At 33.9% G+C, this 24,336-nt stretch overlaps 2 protein-coding genes across 2 annotated transcripts in view; one reads left to right on the forward strand and one right to left on the reverse strand.

Moving 5' to 3' along the window:
- The window catches only part of C1H7orf57 (chromosome 1 C7orf57 homolog), a 44,657-nt gene extending 39,162 nt beyond the window's left edge, over positions 1-5,495 (reverse strand). The window contains exon 1 of the mRNA XM_051984441.1: positions 5,355-5,495. The gene's annotated coding sequence lies outside the window, so the exon portion shown is untranslated. The remainder of the gene's footprint in view (positions 1-5,354) is intronic.
- Positions 5,496-5,728: 233 nt separating this feature from the next.
- Positions 5,729-24,336, forward strand: part of SUN3 (Sad1 and UNC84 domain containing 3) — a 53,246-nt gene continuing 34,638 nt past the window's right edge. Inside the window, exons 1-4 of the mRNA XM_051984476.1 lie at positions 5,729-5,956; positions 20,854-20,909; positions 22,652-22,713; positions 23,595-23,695. Coding sequence (XP_051840436.1) covers positions 20,881-20,909; positions 22,652-22,713; positions 23,595-23,695 — 192 coding nt within the window. The 5' untranslated portion in view covers positions 5,729-5,956; positions 20,854-20,880. The remainder of the gene's footprint in view (positions 5,957-20,853; positions 20,910-22,651; positions 22,714-23,594; positions 23,696-24,336) is intronic.

Here is a 24,336-nt window from a genome sequence, read left to right on the forward strand (position 1 = left end):
TATTCAATAATTGCCAAGATGATCATGAGCTGATCTATAAAGTATTTAGATTTTTGGCACATACTTTTTACTCTTTAGCTAATATAATGTGGGGTTTTTTTTTTGTATTTCACAGAATTAAATCTGAAAGTTGGAAGTGACCTTGGCAGATGTTCAGTCAATACACCAAAGGAATCCCCACTGTAATATATCTAAGAGGAGGTCAACTGACCTCTGATTGAAGACTTCTTAAAAAAATGGAATATTCCCCCTCTCAACTGGAATGCAGTCTATTCCAGTTTTTCTAGATTTTTTAGTGAGGCAATTGATCTATACCTGGACCACTGATAGATGAAGAAACCTTCATGTGATGACTTCTGAAATAAATTCTCCACTTCTTTCTCTTGAAGTTCAAGGGCAAGTCCTTTCTGCACTATAACCTCTCTTTGACTCCTCTTTACTCACATCATTATTAACTAGTTTCAGACTTTTGCCATTTCTTGCTTTGCTTATTGCAACAGCTTCCTAATTGATCTCCTTGCCACAAATCTCCAGGTCATCATGTAGACACATGCCCATATCACACCCCTAACTCAATAAATTCTAGTGGCTTTCTATTGCCTCTAGAATCAATTATAAATTTCAATTAATTTAGCTATTAAATCTCCTCACAACTCTGCCTAAATAATCTTTTATAATTTAATGAACATTATTACCCTTCCAACAATGTCAAACTGGCATTTTCTCTCTCTCTCTTTTTTTTTTTGTTTGTTTTTTTTTACAAAAGATATTCCATCACTCCTCCTTTGTCTTTGCACTAGTTCTCCCCTCTGCTTGGAAATTCTCCTTCCTTTCTCTGCTTCATAGAATCCCTTTCTTAAAAATTCAGCTGAATCACCACTTTCTACATGAGGCCTTTCTTAATACTCCCACATTATAATGCCCAACCTCTCAGAGCCATATTAATGTATTTTGTATTTATTTGTATTAATTCCCTTTTTATTCTATATATGCTTGTATATGTCCTTCTTGTTTCTTCTGTTCAAATAAAAATTCTTTGCCAATAAAAATTATTTGTTATTGTATTCATATCTATTGCATTTGTGTCTAAGAGCAATGCCTAGCACATAGTAGCCACTTAAAATATTTTGTGAATTATATTGAATTATCTGTCAAGGTATCTAGGTATATGGATTGCAGTGTAGGAAAAGGGGTTGGGGGTGGGGGTAATTGGAGGGGAAAGTTTGGAACACAAGGTTTTTCAAGGGTGAATGATGAAAATTATCAGTGCATATGTTTTGAAAATAAAAAGCTTTAATAAAAATATGTTGTGATTACTTTTTCCATAGCTTTGCTAATCATTCACTGTTCACACCAGAAACTATGCATTCAAAATTTCAACCCTTTTACATCCAAAATTTCTGCTCTGGATGCTATGTCCCATCTAGAACAGTGTCTCTACTCTACTGGTCCACATAAGAGTTTCCTCCCATCAGGCTATCTTTACAAGCTTTATCTGTGGCCTTACAAACTTGTCTTTTTGTTATGTTGCACTTATTGCAACTGTGTATGTGTCCAGAAATATTCTAAATCTTTCTCCAAGGTTTTTCATTCTCTCCTGATTTTTTGCTTCTTAAAACCACTATAGCAAGTTTTTTTTTTTTTTAATTATGTTGATCTGTTACACATTGTGTATGGCATTAATGTTTTGACTTTTTAAATTGTAGAATAAGGAAATCTAGAATTTGTTAAATTTTTGTCTTCTGGAGTCTATTCTGTATTTCTTTTCTTGTTGTCTTTAATCAGGCTAGAGTGTATTCTATTAGTAAGATATTGATAAAATTTTCTGGTGCCTTTCTCAATTCAGTAACTCTTTCAAAGTACTTTTGTCATGGTGTTATTTGATCCTGTCCTTAGGAGTATTCCTTAAAAGCTATACCCTTTGTCCTTTCATTTTCACTGTGACAATGCCCACAACATATCCTGTAGTGTGCTGGTCCTGTTATGTTTTTACATGTTCTGTTAAATATTGTGGAAGCATACAATTGAATGTGTGTTAAATGAAGATTTTCAATAACCCTAGGTACTTCATCTTTTCTCCCCTTAAAATTTTAATTTCTGTTCTTATTTCATCTAATTTGGAGTTAGGGATGAAATTATTTCTTATAATTGCCCCACACTGATGTGCAGAATGTTTCGCAACATGGAGTTGAAAGTATTGTTGAAAAAATCATTTCATAACTAATGTTTCCAGGTTTGTGATGATTCTCTATTGTTATTTAATTAAAACATTAATAGTTAAATTAACATTTACTCACTTATGTGGACAGCACCATCTTCCATGAAGCACTTCTAGAAGGCAGAATTTTAGTATTTTTGATGTATTCAAGTATTCGAGCCCTCTTGTGGTTATCAAAACATGAAATAACACCACCTGCTTTATTATCTTCCTTGTCAGGTTCTTCACTATAACTGTTCCAGGAGAGCTAATTTGATATCTTATAATACTACACCTATTTCTTTGATTTTTTTGGAAGCACTTTCATCATATTATTTGACGAGCTGAGACAGTCAATGGTTCCACTAGCACCTTATTATGCCAGCATTTTAGACTTCATGTCTAACCTGTTTGTCTCAGAGCACACAAGATCCATCACCTTTGCTGACATTTCTTTAGTATTCCTTTGTATTACCCTTCCTCTCATAGCATATGAGTTGGGCTTTATTAGAGTTGTTAAAAGTATTATCTGACAGCCTCCTTTTAAAAAAATTTTAAATTTAATTTTTTTTCTTTTTCATTTTCCTCTTTTTGTCTAGTTAAACCTCTGGTTCTTATGGTCAACTGATACAAACATATTAGATCTTTTTACTCTCCCTGTGACAACAATAATAGAGGTAGAGCTATAATGGAAAAGCCCTACTCTAAATAAAATGTAAAGATAAGGACAATTTTGCTTCCTCCCCACCTCAATCTCTAGTACCTTGTAATGAGCTTTGCACACATTATATAAGATGGTATCTATTGAAAAAGCACACAAGGGAAAGGACTGGAAGTTAGACGACTTGAGTGTTAAATTATGTTACTTTTGCCATGTTCTTCATCTACTTATAAACATGTTAGATTAGGTTATTTTGAAAATAACTTCTAATGCATAACTGTGGTCTTTGATCTAACTTAGGACATCCATGAGATATCCCTCTCCTACTTAACACACACTCTGAGCACATGAATAGTTCTACTCTTATCTTTAATCATAGTTCATATTCTCTAAAATAGAAGTAGTTTATTTTTAATTTCCCTTTTGCTGGGGGGCTTCAATATCCCTGCACATTCAGCTATTGTGCCCTTGGCCACCTGAACTAGTACTTAGACATGACAGATTTTCTTGCATTTTCTTCTACAACTACTCTTGCCTCTCATTATTAGAAGAAATCTTACATGACTCCACTCGGTTATAATCTTTGGTAGTTATAAAGTCTTAAGTTTTTATTCAAGGATCATATATTTTTTTATTTTATTAAAGCTTTTTATTTATAAAACATATGCATGGGTAATTTTTCAACATTGACCCTTGCAAAACCTTCTGTTCCAAATTTTCTCCTCCCTCTCACCTACCCCTTCCCCTAGATGGCAGGTCGTCTAATACATGTTAAATATGTTAAAATATATGTTAAATCCAATATTTGTATACATATTTATATAGTTATCTTGCTGCACAAGAAAAATTTAATCAAGAAGGAAAAAAAACTGAGAAAGAAAACAAAACATAAGCCAACAACAATAGAAAGAGTGAAAATGACATGTTGTGCTCCACATTCAGTTCCCACGGTCCTGTCTCTGGGTATAGATGGCTCTCTTCATCACTGAACAACTAGAACTGCTTTGAATCATCTCATTGTTGAAGAGAGCCACGTCCATCAGAATTGAACCTCGTGTAGTCTTGTTGCCATGTATAATTATCTCCTGGTTCTGCTCATTTCACTTAGCATCAGTTCATGTAAGTCTGTCTCCAGGCCTCTTGGAAATCATCCTGCTGGTCATTTCTTACAGAACAATAATTTTCCATAACACTTTTGTACCATAATTTATTCAGCCATTCTCCAATTGTTGGGTATCCATTCAGTTTCCAGCTTTTTGACACTACAAAGAGGGCTGCCACAAACATTTTTGCATATGTGGGTCCCTTTCCCTCCTTTAAGATCTTTTTGGGATATAATCCCAGTAGAAACACTGCTGGATCAAAGTGTATGCACAGTTTGACAACTTTTTGAGTATAGTTCCAAATTGCTCTCCAGAATGGTCCGTTCACAACTCCACCAACAATGCATCAGTATCCCAGTTTTCCCACATCCCCTCCCACAGTCAACATTCTCTTTTCCTGTCATCTTAGCCAATCTAACGGGTGTGTAGTAGTATCTTAGAGTTGTCTTAATTTGCATTTCTCTGATCAATAGTGATTTGGAGCATCTTTTCATATGACTAGGAATAGTTTCAATTTCTTCGTCTGAAAATTGTCTGTTCATATCCTTTGGCCATTTATCAATTGGAGAATGGCTTGATTTCTTATAAATTTGAGTCAATTCTCTATATATTTTAGAAATGAGGCCTTTATCAAAATCTTTGAATATTAAAAATGTTTTCCCAGTTTATTACTTCCCTTCTAATATTGTCAAGGATCATGGATTTTCTTTTTTTTTTAATTTAATTTTATTTAATAATAACTTTATATTGACAGAATCCATGCCAGGGTAATTTTTTTACAACATTATCCCTTGCACTCGCTTCTGTTTCGATTTTTCCCTTCCTTCCCTCCAGCCCTTCCCCTAGACGGCAAGCAGTCCTATATATGTTAGATATGTTGCAGTATATCCTAGATACAATACATGTTTGCAGAACCGAACAGTTCTCTTGTTGCACAGGGAGAATTGGATTCAGAAGGTAAAAATAACTTGGGAAGAAAATCAAAAATGCAAATAGTTCATATTCGTTTCCCAGCGTTCTTTCTTTGGGTGTAGCTGCTTCTGTCCTTCGTTTATCCATTGAAACTCAGGTCTCTTTGTCAAAGAAATCCACTTCCATCAGAATACAAGGGATCATGGATTTTCAAAGCAGCTATAAAATGTGCTACTCTGGTCATTTGAAGTTTTTAACAAAACGATATAAAAATGTAATTTATTATATTATCCTGGAGGAACAGACTATTTTTAGGTGTTTAGACACTTTAGAAGGAATATAGCTCTTTCAGACACTGGAGCACCACTATTAAAATTTTGAACTATTTTAAATGAAATGGTATTTCAGTGGTCTGAAAGAAACAGAGAAGTTTCTCCCTTTGTACATTTCAGCCATAGTTTACACTGAGTATTTTACTCACCTGAATGGATCCATCCCAATATTTGTCAATCTGCTGAACTACTCAGTTACTTTGTCTATTGATTACAGAGCTATGACATTAGGAATTTCCAGCTTGTCCAGTTCTAACAATAAGAATGATTCCAGCTGGGTTTATTTTAAAAGGCCTTTTGGTCCTTTAATAGTCACAATATGGGAAAAATATGGAAAGCAAAGAGCATGATGAGGGTAAAGTGCTTACTTAACTTAGGTTTGCTAGTCAGCTGTTTTTCCATTATGATGTATTATAATGATGCAGCTGTAGGAACAAAGGCTTTTAAAGTTTGATCCAATCTTGAATCACTCACCATTTCTTTCTTGAAAAGAGATGTATATTTCTCAGAATACTTTCCAATGTGTATGGTTTCATGTTTTATATGAAATATATTAGAGATAACAAATGATATATTTCATTTTATTTATTATTTAGTGATTTGATTGATTGATTATTTAGTGGTGACAGTGAGGATAAGGTCAACCCTGAGTATGATGTATAAAGCTTTGGGGACTTTGCCCTGAAGACGACAAAAGTGGAACGACTAGTAGTGGTTTATTGTCTGCAGATCAAATCCCAGACTTAAACTGGTATGTAACCTTGTAAACTTTCTTATAGATATCTGGTATACTTAGAAGTGAAAAATACTTGAAAACCAACCCAGTAGGTTTCTTTCTTCTCTTAGAAGAATTTTGACCTATGAAAAGATTGTGTTGACTAAACTTGTATTTTTCCTTTACTTTTTCTTGACTTTATTTATAGGGTACACACACATATATATGTGCATGCACATAAGTGCAGTGAATTGTTTAAATATGCTAGGTTAAGGAAAACAAATATGCATAGAATATAAATGCATACTGTTAAGGTTGTATTATTCTAACTTGAAAGTGTTCTGCCCAGGTTTTCTTTGTGGGCAAGAAGTTTATCTTGGACTTTTTTATTTAATATCTACTCACAGTGTCAAAGCATAGCTTTTAGCATAATAATAGGCAATAAGTTCTTGTAGATCTCCTGTACTTTCTTTATAAAAACTTGTAAATTTTAGTTAAATACACTGTCCTTCTAATTAGCTTATATACTTTAATATGTAGTTCTCTGGAAAACTACAAAGTCTTAGCAATATCCTGGGGACTTTAAATGATTTAATATTTAAATTATCATTTTAAATCACTGGAAATGACCTGTTTTAATTAGTGTAGACTAAAGTAAAAAAATTAAATGGACATTTTATCGGAAACATATCCACAGTAACAGCATTTTTTAAAGTTCAGATGATTTTCTTTTAAAAAATTATTTATTTTTAATAGGTCAATGCCCAGTGCCATATCATTTTTTAATTGTTTTATTTTTTTCTGGTTGTACATGTACATTTTTTTTTTTTTTTTTTTTTTGCTGAAGCAATTGGGATTAAGTGACTTGCCCATGGTCACACAACTAGGAAGTATTAAGTGTCTGAGGCTAGATTTGAACTCAGATTCTCCTAACATCAGGCTTGGTGCTCTATCCACTAAAACAATTAGCCCCCACATTCATTTTTTAATATACATTTCTTCATGGAGCATGTTAGGAGAGAAAAATCAGAACAAAAGGGAAAAACCATGAGAGGAAAAAAATGCAGAAGAAAAAATTTTTAAAAAGTGAACATAGCATATATTAACATTCAGTGTCCATAGTTCTCTCTCTGGATGCAGATAGCATTTGATATCCAAAGTTTATTGGGATTGCCTTGGATTACTGAATTGCTGAGAAGAATCAAGTATTTACTTGTTGATCATCACCATCTTGCTATTAGTGTGGATAATGTTCTCCTGGTTCTGCTTGTTTCACTCAGTGTCAGTTCATGTAAATCTTTCTAAGCCTTTCGAACATCAGCTTGTTCATCATTTTTATTATAGAAAAATAATATCCATTATTTCCAGATAGCATAACTTATTCAGCCATTCTCCAATTGATGGACATGTACTGATTTTCAGTGCTCTGCCACCACAAAAAGAGCTGCTACAAATATTTTTGCACATGTGGGTCCTTTTCCATTCTATATGATTTCCTTGGGATACAGACCCAGCAGTGGCAGCTAGTGCTATATATTACTAATTTTGATAGTAGGGCTCATAGAAAGGAAACATTGTCCTTTGGTATTTCAGGAAGAAAATGGAAGAAAATTATCTTGAAAACTAGGTACCTGTGAAATTTGCTATTTTATAGGTTTAGCTTTGCAAGTAGCCTGTAAGAGGATACATGCAAAAATAATTTTCAATATTCACCTTTGAAAAACCTTGTGTTCCAAATTTTTTCCCTCTCTCTTTCCTCCTCCCTCCCCAAGACAGCAAGCAATCCAAAGTAGATTAAACATGTGCATTTCTCTAAAACATACTTCCATATTCATCATGCTGCACAAGAAAAATCATATCAAAGGGGAAAAACATGAAAATGAAAAACCAAGCAAACAAAAAAAGGTGAAAATACTATGCTTTGATCCATATTCAGTCTCCTTAGCTCCCTCTCTGGAAGTGGATGACATTTTCCATCACAAGTCTATTGGAATTTTCTTGAATCATACCATTGTTGAAAAGAGCCAAGTCCATTGCAGTTGATTATCACATAATTTTGTTACTGTGTACAATGTTCTCTTGGTGTTCTGCTGACTTCACTTAGCATCAGTTCATGTAAGTCTTTCCAGATTTTTCTGAAATCAGCCTGCTTGTCATTTCTTACAGAACAATAATATTTCATTATATTCTACACACCATAACTTTTTGAGCCATTCCCCATCTGATGGGCATCCACCCAATTTCTAGTACTTTATCAAATAAAAAGGACTGTCACAAACATTTTTGCACATATGTGTCCTTTTCAAGAAGAGGAGTTTTTTAAGGTACTGTGCCTTCAGATGGCATCACCAAGTGAATAGGGACCTGCCTTTGTGCAGGTCCCTTCTTTTATCTATTTCCTTCTCTCCTATTTCCTTTAGTCCTACTCAAGGTTCTAGTTATTATGGATCTGGACTATTGCAATAACTTTCCCACAGGTTTTTCTCTTTCTATCCTTTCTCTTACTCCAACTCATCCTCCACATTGTTGCCTAAATAATCCAAAGTGACTTTCACAGGATCTATTCAGAATGTTTGCTTCCATTTAGAAGATGCTCAAGAAGTAATTTGGTGCAACTGTCTTATTAAAAAAAAATCCTTCATTATAAACTTAGCAAACAAATCTTTCCCTATACAAGTTAATAGAAAAAGAGACTACTAGGATATGAAACTGTGAATTTGTTTTTTAAAAGTGCATGTAATGTTTAACTTGATAATAGTACCAGTCCTGCCTTGCTTATCTGAGTTCCCTGCTTAGCTTTCTTTGCTCTTTCATACATTTTTCAGTATTTCATTAACATCTTTTGCACTTGTACTCTACTTCTCTCTCCAATTAAAGTGTACTCTATTTCGTAACAAATAGAATCATATAAAACAGATTAATATTTTGACTTTATCACTATCCTGAGGCACAGAGAGGTGACTCATATATTTTGTCTTAGATCTTGTAGCCTTGTATACTTAATATAAAATTCTGTTTATGATACTCTTTTGCGTTAAAAAAAAAAAGCTTTCCATTGGCTCTTATTCAGCACATAAAGTGTTCTCTGTTTGAAATCAAACTAATTTTTCTCTCTAAATCTTATTCCTACTTTTCCCTGTTTCTGTTAATGTCATCACTATTCCTTTAATCAATCAATTCAAAAACTTGGGAGTTCCTTGATTTTTCAGTTTTCTCACTTCCCTATCAAATGAGTTGCTACCAAATTCAACAAAATTCCAATAACAAATTCATCATTTGTACCTCTACAACATCTTTCCTGTTTCATTCTTTTCACTCCAATCCTGACTACCCTAATTCAGCCTCTCATCACTTCTTTCTTAGATTATTTCATTACCACTCTAATTGATCTCCATAAATTTAATCTCTCTCCTTTTCAGTCCATTCTTCTTCGGATTGCCAAATTAGTATTCCTGACATATAAATCTGACCATTTTTGACTCTGACCACTAAATACATTATTAAGTTTTGGTTCTGGGTGTCTATGTCCTATTTGAAGGAAATAGGATAAGTGGAGGTATTAACTTGAATATTAAGTATTCAATATTAATATTGAATATTAAGCATTGAATATTAAGGTATAACCATATTTTTTAAAAAACCCAGAAACCGAAAAGGAGAAGCTATATAGAGAATATTGAAATGAAAGTTAATAAAGGGAGAAACATGTTATTTTGTCATGAACATGCTACAGACCACCTAGACAAAAGGTAGAAGTAGATGAGGAGTAGACAAGGAGCTAGCTTGCTATAAAAGCATGATATGATGTGGTACTGGAATTATCCATACATTTACTGGAGTTTTCTCCCTTCTTAGAACAGCTAATGATTTCTTGACTTGTCGTGGTGTCTTTCAGGAAATGGAGAAATCTACAAGGAAAATATTCTAGAATTCAATAACAGAGGAGAATTGGTTGTTGGGAAGAAAATAATGAGAATACAAGAGTGTATGATAAAGAGACAAAATTCAGGCATTAGTCTAACTTGAATCCCAGATTTTGAAAAAAGCAGATTTTGAAGGGTTCAGAGGAAAGATAAAATTCTGTGCACTAAAATTATAGAGGAAGTCTGCCAAGAAAATGGAAGATTTTTAATGAATGAATAAATGAAATAGGAAGACACAAAAAGTAAACAATTCCTATGAATAGGGAAAATGGGATTTGTCAGATGAAACCATTAATTCATTAACATATTTGTATAGTACTTGGCACATAGAAGGTACTTAATAAATATGTATATTGACTGTTAGATTTTTAAAAATTCACAGATGAAAGCAAAGTCAATAACAGAAAATAAATACAAGAATCTGTCACAGTTCTATAAAAACAGAGTCAGGAGGACTAAGACTCAGAATGGCCTGAAGATGACAAAGGAAGATAAGGACAGCCAAAAAGCTTTGGGGTTTTTAGTTATATTGTAAGAAAAAAGAGGATCAAATAAGGAACATAGGAAAGGATCTTTGCTGTGGTTGGGAGAGCAGGCTAGACAACTCTTGTTTTGTTTCTGTTTTCTTTGCCAAATATAGTAACTTTTGAGCTGGAAATGATAGGTCAAAAATTACTAACAGGAAGTTATAAGAAGGAATCTGTGCAAGAGCCAATCTACCTTCCTAGGAACTATTCCTGCCTTTGTTGCAAGAAACAAACTTCAAAGGATTCAAGTCCTTGAATTCAGATGACCTACCTTTATGGGTACTGAAAGAATTAGCATATTTGATTATGAATCTCTGTCCATAATAGCTGAAAGATTGTGAAATGGGAGAGGAACTACAAGACTGGAAAAGGGCATATTTTTCTGATTAAAAAAAAAAAAAAGAGGAAACTTTGGTCTTTGCAAATTATAGGTCAGTAAATTTGTCTTTAATTACTGAGAAAATTATTGATTGGATTATTGGACATATAATTAGTGAATATTTAGAAAGCCACTATGATGGACAGAAGCAACTACACCCAAAGAAAGAATACTGGGAAATGAATATAAACTGCTTGCATTTTTGTTTTTCTTCCCGGATTATTTATACCTTCTGAATTCAATTCTCCCTGTGCAACAAGAAAACTGTTCGGTTCTGCACACATATATTGTATCTAGGATATACTGTAAAACCTATTCAACATGTAAAGAACTGCTTGCTATCTGGGGGAGGGGGTGGAGGGAGGGAGGGAAAAAATCGGAACAGAAGTGAATGCAAGGGATAATGCTGTAAAAAATTACCCTGGTATGGGTTCTATCAATAAAAAGTTATATTTTAAAAAAAAAGAAAAAAAAAAGCCACTATGGCTTCATCAAGAGCAGACCATACCAGAAATTGGTTTAGACCAACAACTTATACCATAAATTTGAACTATGCTTGAATATTAAATAAAGGTCATACCAAAAAAAAAAAAAAAACTCTTCATCAAGTAACTTTTGAAGTTAGGGACAATCAAGTAAAATTTTTAAAAGTAGATTTTGATATATTTTGATTTTTTTATCACCAAAATTTTTTCTAAATTCCTCTCCATTCTCCTTTACAGAGAACCACCCCTTTTAATAAGGAATATTTTTAAAAGGGGAAGGAGATAAAAATCAGTAAAATTGATTAATAAATCAAAAGGAACTGATGTTGTGCAATGCTCCAACTCATGGACTTCCTTCTCCCCAACCTATGCAAAGACTTAGGGAAGATGTCTTCTCATGTACCTTCTCTGGGGCCAAACTTGGTGTTAATTGTTTCAAAACATTTACTTCTATTGTTTTGTGGTGGTTATTCATTCTTTTTACATTTATATGGTTAGTGTATTGTTATATAGTATTGTATATATAGTCACTTGCTGTATGACCATATGCAGTATGATCTACACGCGCAGGGGTCCTCAAACTACGGAGCAGACCAGATGCTTCAGCTGAGGACATTTATCCCTCTCACCCAGGGCTATGAAGTTTCTTTATTTAAAGGCCCACAAAACAAAGTTTTTGTTTTTACTATAGTCCAGCCCTCCAACAGTCTGAGGGACAGTGAACTGGCCCCCTATTTAAAAAGTTTGAGGACCCCTGGGACCCTCTATAGGGTCACAAAGAGTATGACACAACTGAATGAAATGAACAACAAATGATTTTTGTTTGGAGGTAATTTATAATTAAATACAAGATAGAGGTGGTCACAAAAGAGAAATGAGATCATTTTGACAATATGAAATTTAAAAAGCTTTTGCACAAACAATGAAACAAAATATTATGGGAAGTAATTAAATAGAAAAATATATCAAACAAATTTGATATATATCTAATAACATATGGATGTGTGTGTGTGTGTGTGTGTATGTGCAACCTAATAGAAATATATAACATCAAAAGAGGGCATTTCCCAACTGACAAATAGGCAAAGAACATGAAGAAACACTTCTCAAGTAAACTGGAGATTACTATTAGTGATCATATGAAAGGTTTTCTAAATCATTATAATAAAAGAATGCTGAGGTTTCATTTCATACCTGGAAACAGGTAAAGATAATAAAAGATAGGAATGGTCAATGATAGAGCGATTGTGGAAAGAGACACATTATTGCATTGGTGGTGAAACTGTGATTGGATCTATTCATAAAGGCAATTTAAATTATGCTAAGAAAGTGACTAAAATGTTCATATCCATTGACCTAATGTTATCATTGTTCATTCCATTGAAATATATCCCAAGTAGGTCACTGGTAGAAAGAGAAGTTTCATATACACCAAGCATTTTTTTGTAAGGGAGGCAATAGAAGAACGGAAATCAAAGATTTTCTCCAACTGGGGAATGCTAAATAAGTTGTACATGAGTGCAATGGAATATTACATTTCTTACTACAAATGATAACAAAGAAAGACTACAAATAATAAAAGACTCATATGAATTAATGAAAAGTAAGCAGAACCAGGAAAATAATATATACACTGGCAAATCAGTGAAAATGTAAAGTTCACACACAGAATAATCAAATCTGAATCGTATGAAATTACATGAACCAAGATTGAGCCCAAAGAGGATAAATGAGAATGTACTCACTTCCTTTCTTTACAGAGATTAGATACTATATAAGTATTTTATATATATATATATAATGTCATATTTTTTGCTGAACAGTTTTCTATTTTATTCTAAAGGATATATTGGAGAAATGTAGGTGATGTGAAAACAAAAGTCAGTATTTTTAAAGGTTAAGTTTTAGACTTGGTTTTTTTGTTCCCTTTCTATATTTTTTTTCTTTTCTGAACACAAATAAGAGATCTGTGGTAATTGGATGGGTGGATGGTGAAGGTGTCTGCACAAATTTACAAGTTCTCTTGGGCCCCTGCCAACTTTCACCTCTTTCAGCCCCAGAAATGATCAAAGTGTTTACATATCAATACTGATTACCCTGGCCCACGCTGTCTAAAAGCCAGGTAGTTTACATTTCATCCCAACCTTAAGGGGATTTTGTGTGTCTAAGCTTTCTGCCAATGGCTCCAGCTCTCTACCAATGATGTTCTCTCAAGTAGAGGAAGGGATCTCTTGTATTCCGGTTCTATTTAACTACTGATAGATTAAGTCTTATAAAAGAATATTTAGAAGGTATAAAAATAAACAAAAAATACTGCACAACGCATAGAAAGCATTACTGCTAGCCCTACCAACATCCCCCAGTACCACTGGATAAGGGAAAGAGATTAGTGTAAAAGCCATGTAGGTTTCAGTCTTAGGAACACAGGCTTCTCAGGGTTTCCCCATCAGACTGGATGGATGCACCATCCTGTTTGGAATTCTTGCTCCAAGGTCACCATGGCTCAAATTTCTGGTCTGATGGGAATTACTATCTGTATTTAAAAAATGAGGACAAATGAAGTACAAGAAGAAAAACACTTTAGGTCCTCTTCTATGAGGTGAAATGGAGGGGGAAGACCAGGTATCTCCCCATTCCAAGCTCTAGCACCATATATAAACTGTGCATGATGTTCATTCTTTGGGTGCAGCTGGAGAAAGTGTTTGCAGGAAAGAGCATAGCTGTCCCAGAGTCTTTTTGGCTTAGCCACGCTAACTCCTCCTCCAGAAATATATCCCTGTCTTTTCCCAAATGACTGTCTCTATTTTAGGTGATCTGGGTGTATACAAAACAAGCCTTCATGACACATTATCTTAATTGAATCTCACAATAGTTCTATGAAATAAGTAGTATAGGAATAATTGTTCTCATTCCATGTAAGGACACTAAGGCTCAGTGAGGTTAAGCAATTTTCTTGCCCCTGGTCACACAACTAGTAAAAAAAAAAATAACAGGATTTAGACCCAAGTCTTTCTGCCTCTGCCCTCTATCCCTGATGCCATATTGTAGGCTAGGGACAGCACCTAGAACCTTTGTTCCAATACGTAAGTACTAAGTTTTCCTGGGTTCTGGATTTCTAGACTAGCGACACCTGAACTTCCATCTAGAGAAAAGTGATGAAGGCATGCTTATTCTCAACAGTGAGGTAGCTGCAGAATGAAGAATATAGTCCAAAGGATAAGGGCTCCCTACCCCAGATTTCTAAAGAAAAGTTGAGAGTTCTTCAGGCATTCTCCTCTTGGGTAGTGGAGGATGAGGGGAGACAGTTACTTGTGTAGAAGATGTGTTTTCCATGTTGTTCTGCTTTTGCTCATGTAGATTATGTGTGTTCATATGGGTCTGACTAGATGTGGCTGATGGAGGGGAAAGAACAGATATCTCTTGAATAGCCTATTTCCAGCCTTCTCCAAGAACAACTTTGATTCCTTCCAACAGGGGAAGCAGGAGGTTATGGTCAAAAACTGACTACTCTGCTCTCCTCAGAGAGAGGAGATACAAATATATAATATATGTCTGCTCCCTTAAATATTATTAGTCTAAAAAAAGTTATCTTGTGTTCAATCTATACATCTGATCAATATCCTTTAATGAGAAATGAGGGCCCCAAGCTATATATTAGTAGTTGATCTGATTCCTTTCCCATCAGATGCCAGTTCCACAATGAAAATACATAGCAAATGAAATATTAGTTCATTTATCCAAAAATATAACAACTCAGAGAAAGTATGCTGGTGAGAATATATACAAGACAATAGAATAAATAAGATCTCTCATTGGGAATAAGATAACTAAGCTTAACCAACAAACTCAACTCATGAAGGGCTAAGTAAATCTAATCATTCACAGGTGAAAATAACAGAAATAATTGGCCTTATGCTTATACATGGTGATGCTTAGGTTATAAGAAATAAAATGCACTTGAGATGATAATGTCAATCACTCAATAAGCATTTATCAAGTGCCTATGATATGTCAGGCACTGTACTAATTACACAGCCTAATGAAATAACATGCATTGCTAAAAAATGGTGTTGGATGAGATTGAGAAAATGAAATAAGATGTGAATATTCCTTGTTCAGGAGAAAAATCTGATAGAGCAATAGAACAATACTGTATTTGATTTATTGGAAATAAGACCCAAAAGGGGAGAGTCTCTAGACAGTAGGGGAACATATCCATCATGGAAGTGTTTTCCCAGGATGTCTAGAGCTATAAAAGAGAAAATTATAGCTCACATTATATAATTTCCAAGAACAAAGGAAAAAAAACTTATATTGGGAAACCCATATGGGAAAATAAGTCAGTAGTAGAGATTAAGGTCCAAATAGGAGTGATTGAAGATCTCTGCTTGCTAAAATTCTCACCCCAAAACCGCAACAGAACAGTTAACTTAGTTAATTATAAGGGTATTATAGCTCTAGTACATCATGGTTTCAGCATATCACTTGAAAAAAAAATCTTAAAATATCCTTAGAGATAAGCCAGAAATAAGATCTGAAATAAAATACAGTTATAGCCAGGATCTTGGAATTCTGTCCTATGCATTGAGAAAATAGAGCTTGAAAAGCCATATAACAATAATATGTTATTATCATAACAATATGAGTCAGAGAAATTCAGAACATTAACAAGTTCTTGATTGTCTCCTCATTTGGACATGAATCCTTAAGACATTCCCAATGAAGCACCCACAGGATATAACTTGTCTTCTCTAGATGGGTGGAATGAAAGAAGAATACAAAGACCCACCAAGGAATGCAGTTTCATTGCAGTGAAGCTCTTAACTAGTCCTTATTTCTAAGATAATGGAGAGTTTGTTCTCCATAAAGTTGGAAAGGGCATGATAGGAACTTTGGAAGAGTAGAACTGAAGCAGATAGGGATGAAAGTACGAGAAGACAAAGGAATGGGGAGAAGATGTCTCAGTAAAGGACAAAAAAACCCAAGAGAATAGGATCAGGGAGTTCATCCACCACAAGATGTAAAAAGAACCAGTTGATTTTGTTCCCTTCTGTCTAGAGTCCTGGGACATTGTTTCTGTGTGAGTTTTGTGATCAGGAACTCATCTATTTCATGCATCTGTCCAGGAGTTCTGTAATATATGTCTATGACTATTTTATTCTTTCCTTTTGTCATTATCCAAATACTTTTCATTATTTTACTCATATACTTCTGAACAAAGTTGGAAGAAAATCACAAAACATGCCAATTGAATCTAATAGCAATTTATATAATCTCAATTGATGCTCATTCCAGCAATGCATTTTTTTAAATATCTCCCTAACCAATTCACTAACCTACTCCACACAGTGGCTTTTAAAAAATCTTCACTCTTCAAACTTTCCACTCATTCAGCTGAGATCCTTTCCTGGTAGGTCACTGAAAAAAACAAACAACAACAACAACAAAAAAAAAAAAAAAAAAAAAACAAGGCCATTCTCATTGTGCTTCCTCTTCTCCCCTCTTCCTTATATCATTCAGATCCCTAACATTAGTTCCCCCTTCACCTCTGTCCTCTGTCTCACATGAAAAAGTGGCTCTTCTCATCAAAGCAAACATCTTTATTTAAACAAATGATTCCATTCTCTCTTCAGTCTCCAGCAGATTTCCCTCTCTAGCAATCCTTGTCTTTATTCTCTATTGTCTACTTCCTTATTGCCTACTAATATGCCCATATCTCTCCCATCCTCAAAAAGCCTTCACTTGATTTATTCTTTCCCACAAGCTGCGATAATTATCCAAATCTCTCCTTCATTTATGGATAAATTTCTTATACTATAATATACAACAGACTAACCTGCCCCTCATCATATTTTTGAATCATAGAAAGATGACAGATAAATAGCTAATAAGTTGGAAATTAGAATTGATTCATAATACAAGTGATCTAGATCTAGCTTGGAAAAAGTCCTAAAGTCTGAGAGTCCTTAAAAGATGAGTAAATTGAAATCCAGGATGGTTAAGGAAATTGCATACCAGGTCACACTGGGAGAGCTGGAATGGTGCTCTAAATTGAGCAATAAGAACTTTGAAAGAATAAACTTAAAGTACTCCATTTAGGTAAAATAACTATACAAATACAGGATGGGAGAGGTTTCTAAGAATGCTATCAAATTTTTGGATTTATTTCTAGATGATCCTTAATGTTTTTTTCAGGAAGAATTCTCCATTTTGAATTCTCTCTGCATACTTAAATCTTGTTTTATGCCTCTAAGAGGTATTGCAAACATTACTGGTACTAAGTTAAATAGATTTGGTGACAATCAGTCAAAAGGCATTTATTAAGTTCCGACTATGTGCCAATCACAGGACCAAGTACAGGAGATACAAAGACAAAAATAAAATAGTTTCTACTTTCAGATAGGACAACATGCATATAGCAGCCCCAGTATTCTTGTGATGAAAATTTCAGTACTCAGAATATAGTCATTAGAAGACAGTCTTTTTAAGAATTTGTAGATAAAGCCTTTTAACTTGATAGGACCTACCAGATTTTGTGTTCTGTTGGCAAAGACATTGAGAACCTAGGTTACAGTTATCCAATAAAACATTGAAGTGTAGGATATTAGTAGAGGTTATATTTCAGGCAAAGTTTAAATTTTACTGAATGTCTTTTCAGTATATATTAAGATGATACTGTTATGTTTACTATTTTTCTCATTTCTGTTATGAATTATGTAATATTATCTCATAACTGTTATATCCTGCCCAAAGTAGAATGGATATATTTAAACGATTAGAAAATCTCTAGGTGGGGGAAACAATAATCTTCACCTGGGGGTAGAGGAAAGAGGACCAAAGTTGAGATGAGGACAATTCTAATCTATAAAACCAGACCTAGTTTGCTACTGGATGCCAATAATCCAAGGGATTTAGGCAACTAAGTAAACCATTTGCCAGTCAGAAAATACAGGGCCAAAAGAGTCTACTGAAGATCAGTAAACCAAAATGGAGTTTCAGGGATTTGATACTAACTCTCTAAAGTTTGGATCTTCCTTATGATGTGGTTTGTATGCCTCATTCACAACAAGTATTCATGTACCCAGGAGATCACAGATGGAACCCACTATATTTCCATATATTTTATTCCACCCTCATGCTGAGAATGCGTCATGAGACCCATATAGTACTAACTTTCAATTTTAGACATAAAAATTTCTTGGTTATAACTAATATTTAGTTTAATGTGAGCATCTATTTGAATTAGGCTTATAATTTTATTTTTCTACATGTTATTTTTCATATTTGGAGAACAAAAACTTAGGTACCTCAAAATTATTTAGATAAACCATCTTTTCAATTCAATGAACATTTGAGTAATACTTATACATATGCAAGGCAATAATCTATTATATATAAGAAATGCTATTTTAGTTCTTTTAAAATTATAGGAAATAATTGCTCTTCAGAAGTTCTTAAATAGTGTTCTAGTGAATTTGTAATGCCTGAGTACTCTAGTTTGGTAATTCTTTAATAATTATTATTGATATATTCAAGTTTTTTATTTTGGACAATAATTTTGGTACTTTTATTTTGTAAGTAATTTTCAATTTCTACTTGATCATTAGATATACTAGCATACAGTTGAAATTAGTATTTCCCCAATTTTAAAATATATCCTTTTTTATTATTTATTAGATCTATTTTCTCAATTCAACACATATTTATTTAATACCTAATAATTGCAATATACCATTCTAGGTGTTCTAGGGTACACAAAATGATTGAGTCGTGCTCCCTATTCTCAAGGAACCACAAGATAATTGGATAAATAATTATTTAACAAATTAGCCTCTGGTGAATGCATAAGAGAAATACAAAGTTCTATGAAAGGTTCAAGGAAAGAGAGAATAAAACATTTTGAATTGGATGGATAAACTTTGGCATCAACTTCAACACCTTCATTTTAAAGATTCAAAGAAGTGGTAACTTATCGAAGATTACACAGTAAGAGGCAGAAGCTTTTCTTGGCAAAGATATTGGAATAATTTGTCATTTCCTTCTCCAGCTCATTTTACAATTTACAAGTTGTCTTATAGGTATCTCAAGCTTAGTATGTCCAAAATTCTACTCATTGTCTTTCTCCACAAACAGTCCTCTCTCCCAAATTTTCTTATTATTTATTGTCAAAGGTGGAAGCATGGAATTGATTATCCTCAATAATTCACTATCTCTTAACTCCAATATCTAATCTATTGCCAAATCTATCAGCTTCTTTACAATATCTCTCACATAACATCCCTCCTTCTTTCCTCTGACATTGCTACCACCCTATAACAACCTTCCATCTCCTCACTCCTGAACTATTGAAATAGCCCCTCCATTCTATTCTTCATTCAGCCAACCAAAGTTGTTTTTTTTTTCCCCCTCCGAAGGCTCAAGTCTGACCATGATAAACAATCTATTCAAAAAACTCCATTAGCTTCCCATCATCTCCAGGATTCAATTTAAGTTTTTCTGTTTGGCATTCAAAATCCTTCATAACCCCACTGCTAATTTTCAAGTCTTCTTACACCTTAGATCCCACCCCCTCTATGTGCTCTTCAATCTAGTGACACTGAATTGTTTGGAATACTTTTCCTCCTTCTAGCTTCCTAGTATCCTTTAAGTCCCAGCCAAAATACCTTTATTTATAGGAAACCTTTCTGAATTATCCTTAATTGCATACTAATATAGGATCTTATAACTGAATGTGGATGTCTCACAATTATGATTTATTATCAGCAGATGTTTGATTTGTTTATCTATTTTGTATGCCTGATAGCATGCAAAAAAAAAAAATTTCAGGTGAAAAGGGGTTGCAAGTGGAAAAAATTTTAAGAAACTCCAATTTAGATGAAGTTTCCACAAAGGAACCTGAGAAAGAGTCGTAGATAAGAAGGGGGAGAATCAGGAGAAAATCGTGTCTCAAATACCTAGGGAGAAGAGAGTATTGAGGAAGAGAGGATGATGATCAGTTGAGGTCAAAGATTATAGAGATAGAGAAAGGATAAAGATTGAGAATAGATGGTTAGATTTGTCAAATAAGGGATCATTGGTTACTTTGGAGAGAATAGTTTCAGTTGAATGATGAGGTTAGAAGTTAGATTGAAAACATTTAAGGAGGGAAGAGAAGAAAGGAAGTAGAGACACCTATAATGTTTTTTTTTTCCAAGCAATTAAGCCAGATAAGATGTGGGATGGTAGGTAACATACATGGAAGGATTAAGTGAGAGTTTTTTGAGGATGGGAGAACCATGGACACATTTGTAGGCAATAGGGAAGCAACCAGTAGACCGGGAAAGATTGAAAATAAATGAGAGATGGGGTTGATTGAGGGGGGCCAGTTTGGTAGAGGAGATGGGATAGGATGTTAGTTTGAAACCCTTTATGAAATTATTTTTATATTTATAATTGTCACGATATATTATTGAATGGGTTTGTCTGAGAATCTTCAAGTGATAATGTGGTTTCCTACATCATTAGTACCTTCTTTGAGATGCTAATGGATATCTTTCCTTTTTAGAAAGAAGTGTTTATTATTTAGACCTCTATTTCTTTAAGCTTACTTTAATATTTTTTTTTTGCTTGTTTGTTTCAGAGACTTCCACAGTGTGCTGCTGGAAACATGGAGAGAGTGAGGGAGTGGTTGAATCAGTGAGTGTGTATACTGGAAAGTGAGGAAGTCGGTGAGTGCCAGGGCAAGTGCAGAGCTGGCAAGTTCTAGCTGTGCATTGAGCCCTGGTCCAGGGGAGACTTTGTGTGGGGGCATCAGATCTAGTCTCAAGCACCTCCTCACAATGTGACTACAACCACAACCAGCAATAATAAGAAGTTGTGAATCAGATTTGGGGGCTTACTAATTATCTAAACCCTAATTCCTCAATCTAAATCTGCTGTGGGATGAAATTTCTCTGCCTCCCTGGGAGGCCTCTTAAAATAGTCTTTCATAAAAGTCATTACTGAATTGGTGAAGCACCAGCTTTTGAAATCAAGATTTATTAAATGTTTAGCTATTTATCCTTTTAGGGCACAGGATGCAGCAGTTTTCATCAACTTCAAGTAGAAGAAAAAGTCCTGCTCCATACACAATTTTCAGTGTTTGAGACTCATTTGAAGTTAAAAGTATACAATTTTGATATAGCATGGTTTGAGCAGCAAATTTTAATTCTTCCTAACAGGACAACCTATTGGTTCAGATAGACACATTCAGAGGAGTATGTTTGTGTATGTGTTCCAAAGAAGGAGGGAGGGGGAATGGAGAAATGGGTCTGTTTTTTAGTATGAATTTGTGGATCAAATGCCAGCCCCCAGTATTTTGGGGGTTAGGCTCAGAATAAAAATCAGAACCTTGTGAAAAATAAACAGTCTCTAGGGAGCAGACTGAGACTGAAAATCCTCAAGACAGGCTGTATGGGCCTCAAGAGGCACTTGGCCCATTAGGGAAAACAACATTCCCTTGATGATTTGAGCAATACCCTTCCACTAGAAAGAACTCCAGAAGATAAGGCTGAGACAGATGCCCCCACTCAAATTCTTCCATAACAGAAGAACATGTCTAAAGTCAGTAGAGGAGAAAGTCAGCTTATAGTGGCCCAGAATGAAGTATAAGAGAGGAAATCTATTCTTCTTTGGTACTCAAGAAAGGGAAATCAGGGAGGGCTTACATTTGAAAATACTCTCCAAATGGACTTTGACAAAAATAGAGGATGATAAAAAAAATAATAATAATTGGATTATTCCTTGGTTTATTCAGTTCTGTAAGACAGCCAATATGGGGGGAAGGTAAGAAGAAGCTGGGAAAAGTATCAGACCAGAAAACAATTAAGAATGCTGTTAATACCTTTCACCAAGCAATCTAGTGGTAGTCACTATTTCTTAATTGAGGCATCTCTTCTATAAGGAAAAGCAGGGAAAAGTAGAATTTAGAAAGGTGATGTCAGATAGTGAGGATACCAAGGGGTAGGAAGAAATATTTTGAGTTCTAAACTGAAGGGGAAAGCAAATGCCTAAGGAATTGAAAATGGGCATAGAATTGAAATTATTGGAAGTCAGATAAGTAGAAAGCACTTAGGTACAAGAGAGATCAAAACATAGTAAGGATTCAGAGACAAAGACACACCCACAGATTAGCTAACAGCCCAATGTTATAGAAGTTCGAATTACAGGAATTTCTACCTTAGATTGAAAGCTATTTACATTCTATTCTCTGGGGCCTTAGTGAGCACTGGTGTATAGTCAAGATTATAAGCAGAAAGAAGTTTACCATTTTAAGAAGATGGTAAATCCATTAATTTAGTCCAAGAGGGTTGGGGGGATAGAGACATAAATCATGGCAATGTCTAAAAAAGGTTTCCAATAATATTGCAACATTGTATTCTTGGTTTTATATTGTTTAGGGAATATTTCTCATGGAAGATTATCCTAAGTGTGATGGTCTTAGCGACTTTTATCTTTATAGGTAAGTTTTAGTTGAATTATAAAAGGTTCTTTAAGACCATTGTTTCAATTCCTATAGGTGCATAAAATATGTTTCCAAACATCACTTGTTCTTCATATGCCTTTCTAATACACACACACACACACACACACACACACACAGGTTTTTTGGGTTTTGTTGTTTTGGGATTGAGAATTGTATGCCATGGAATTGATATATGAACTTCCCTTATTATCTTTTAAAAATATATTGAATAAACTGCTTGCATTTTTGTTTTTCTTCCCGGATTATTTATACCTTCTGAATTCAATTCTCCCTGTGCAACAAGAAAACTGTTCGGTTCTGCACACATATACTGTATCCAGGATATACTGTAACCTATTCAACATGTAAAGGATTGCTTGCCATCTGGGGGGGAGGGGGGGAGGAAGGGAGGGAAAAAATCAAACAGAAGTGAATGCAAGGGATAATGTTGTAAAAAATTACCCTGGCATGAGTTCTATCAATAAAAAAGTTATTTAAATATATATATATATATTGAAATAAAAATATCTTTCTTTAAAGACTATACACTGCTACTTTGTACATGATCCATCAAAGCTGAGGGACCCAGAAAAGGGTTCTGACTATGACATGCAGAATAAGTCACCAATCTGGTCATGAAATTTATTAGTGAATCTCTTATCTATCTACTTTAAACAACAAGCAATGTTTAATTTATTCCTTTTTTTTTTAAATTTATTTTTTTAATTTAATTTATTCCAATAAAATTATATCGCATTGTGTGTTTTTGAATAATTTTACATATTAATTAGTCTTATTAGTTTCCTACTATTACAGGCTATACAAGTTAGTAGATAATAATTTAGCTCTGTTGTAATAAATTTGTTTTTGTCTAACAGGATTGCATGATAGTGAAAAGCTCAGGACAGGATTATCTCACATACCCAGGCAATTATATGAACTTTCTGCAGATTATGGTTCTAAACTCTACAATTATCAGGTAACATTTATATTAAAATATTTTAAAATACATGTGTAAAAACACATTTGTCATAAAACCAGATAGGTTTGTAAAATATTTTGTTTGTTTTACGTTCACCAACATAATTTGATATCTTCTTGTTTGAAGGTTGCTTTTTAAAAGCAATTCTAGCTTTAGATCTTATTTATACACTTCAGTCAATTAAGAAAATGAAATGTCACATTTTTCATCTTTCTACCTTCATTTCCATATTATTACTTATATAATGCTTACTTACTAAGGAAAGCCTTAATTTTTGTTCTATTTTCTTTTTTTTTAATAACAGCAAAACCTAAACTTTCTTAGTACCTATATTGTTTACTTGCAGAAAATTCCCTGAAAGTCAGTGAGTCTTGTACTTATAAACTTTCTTAAATTTAATAACAATGTAAAGTCCTGATTCATATTTTTGTTTATTTAGACTGATTTCTTGGGGCTACATTTATCAAAGTAAAGTCAAGTTTTATTTTGTGTGAAATTGTCAAAATAATCAATGGCATTATGTAATCACTATAGTTTTTACTATGTGAAATCATATGATGGCAGGGATCATGACCAATCACCAACTGACCCATTTCCAAAGGTTCATTGATAATAAAGCTTAAGCAACCATAATACTC

This window comes from Antechinus flavipes, chromosome 1 (assembly GCF_016432865.1).
Source record: "Antechinus flavipes isolate AdamAnt ecotype Samford, QLD, Australia chromosome 1, AdamAnt_v2, whole genome shotgun sequence".
Classification (NCBI taxonomy): domain Eukaryota; kingdom Metazoa; phylum Chordata; class Mammalia; order Dasyuromorphia; family Dasyuridae; genus Antechinus; species Antechinus flavipes.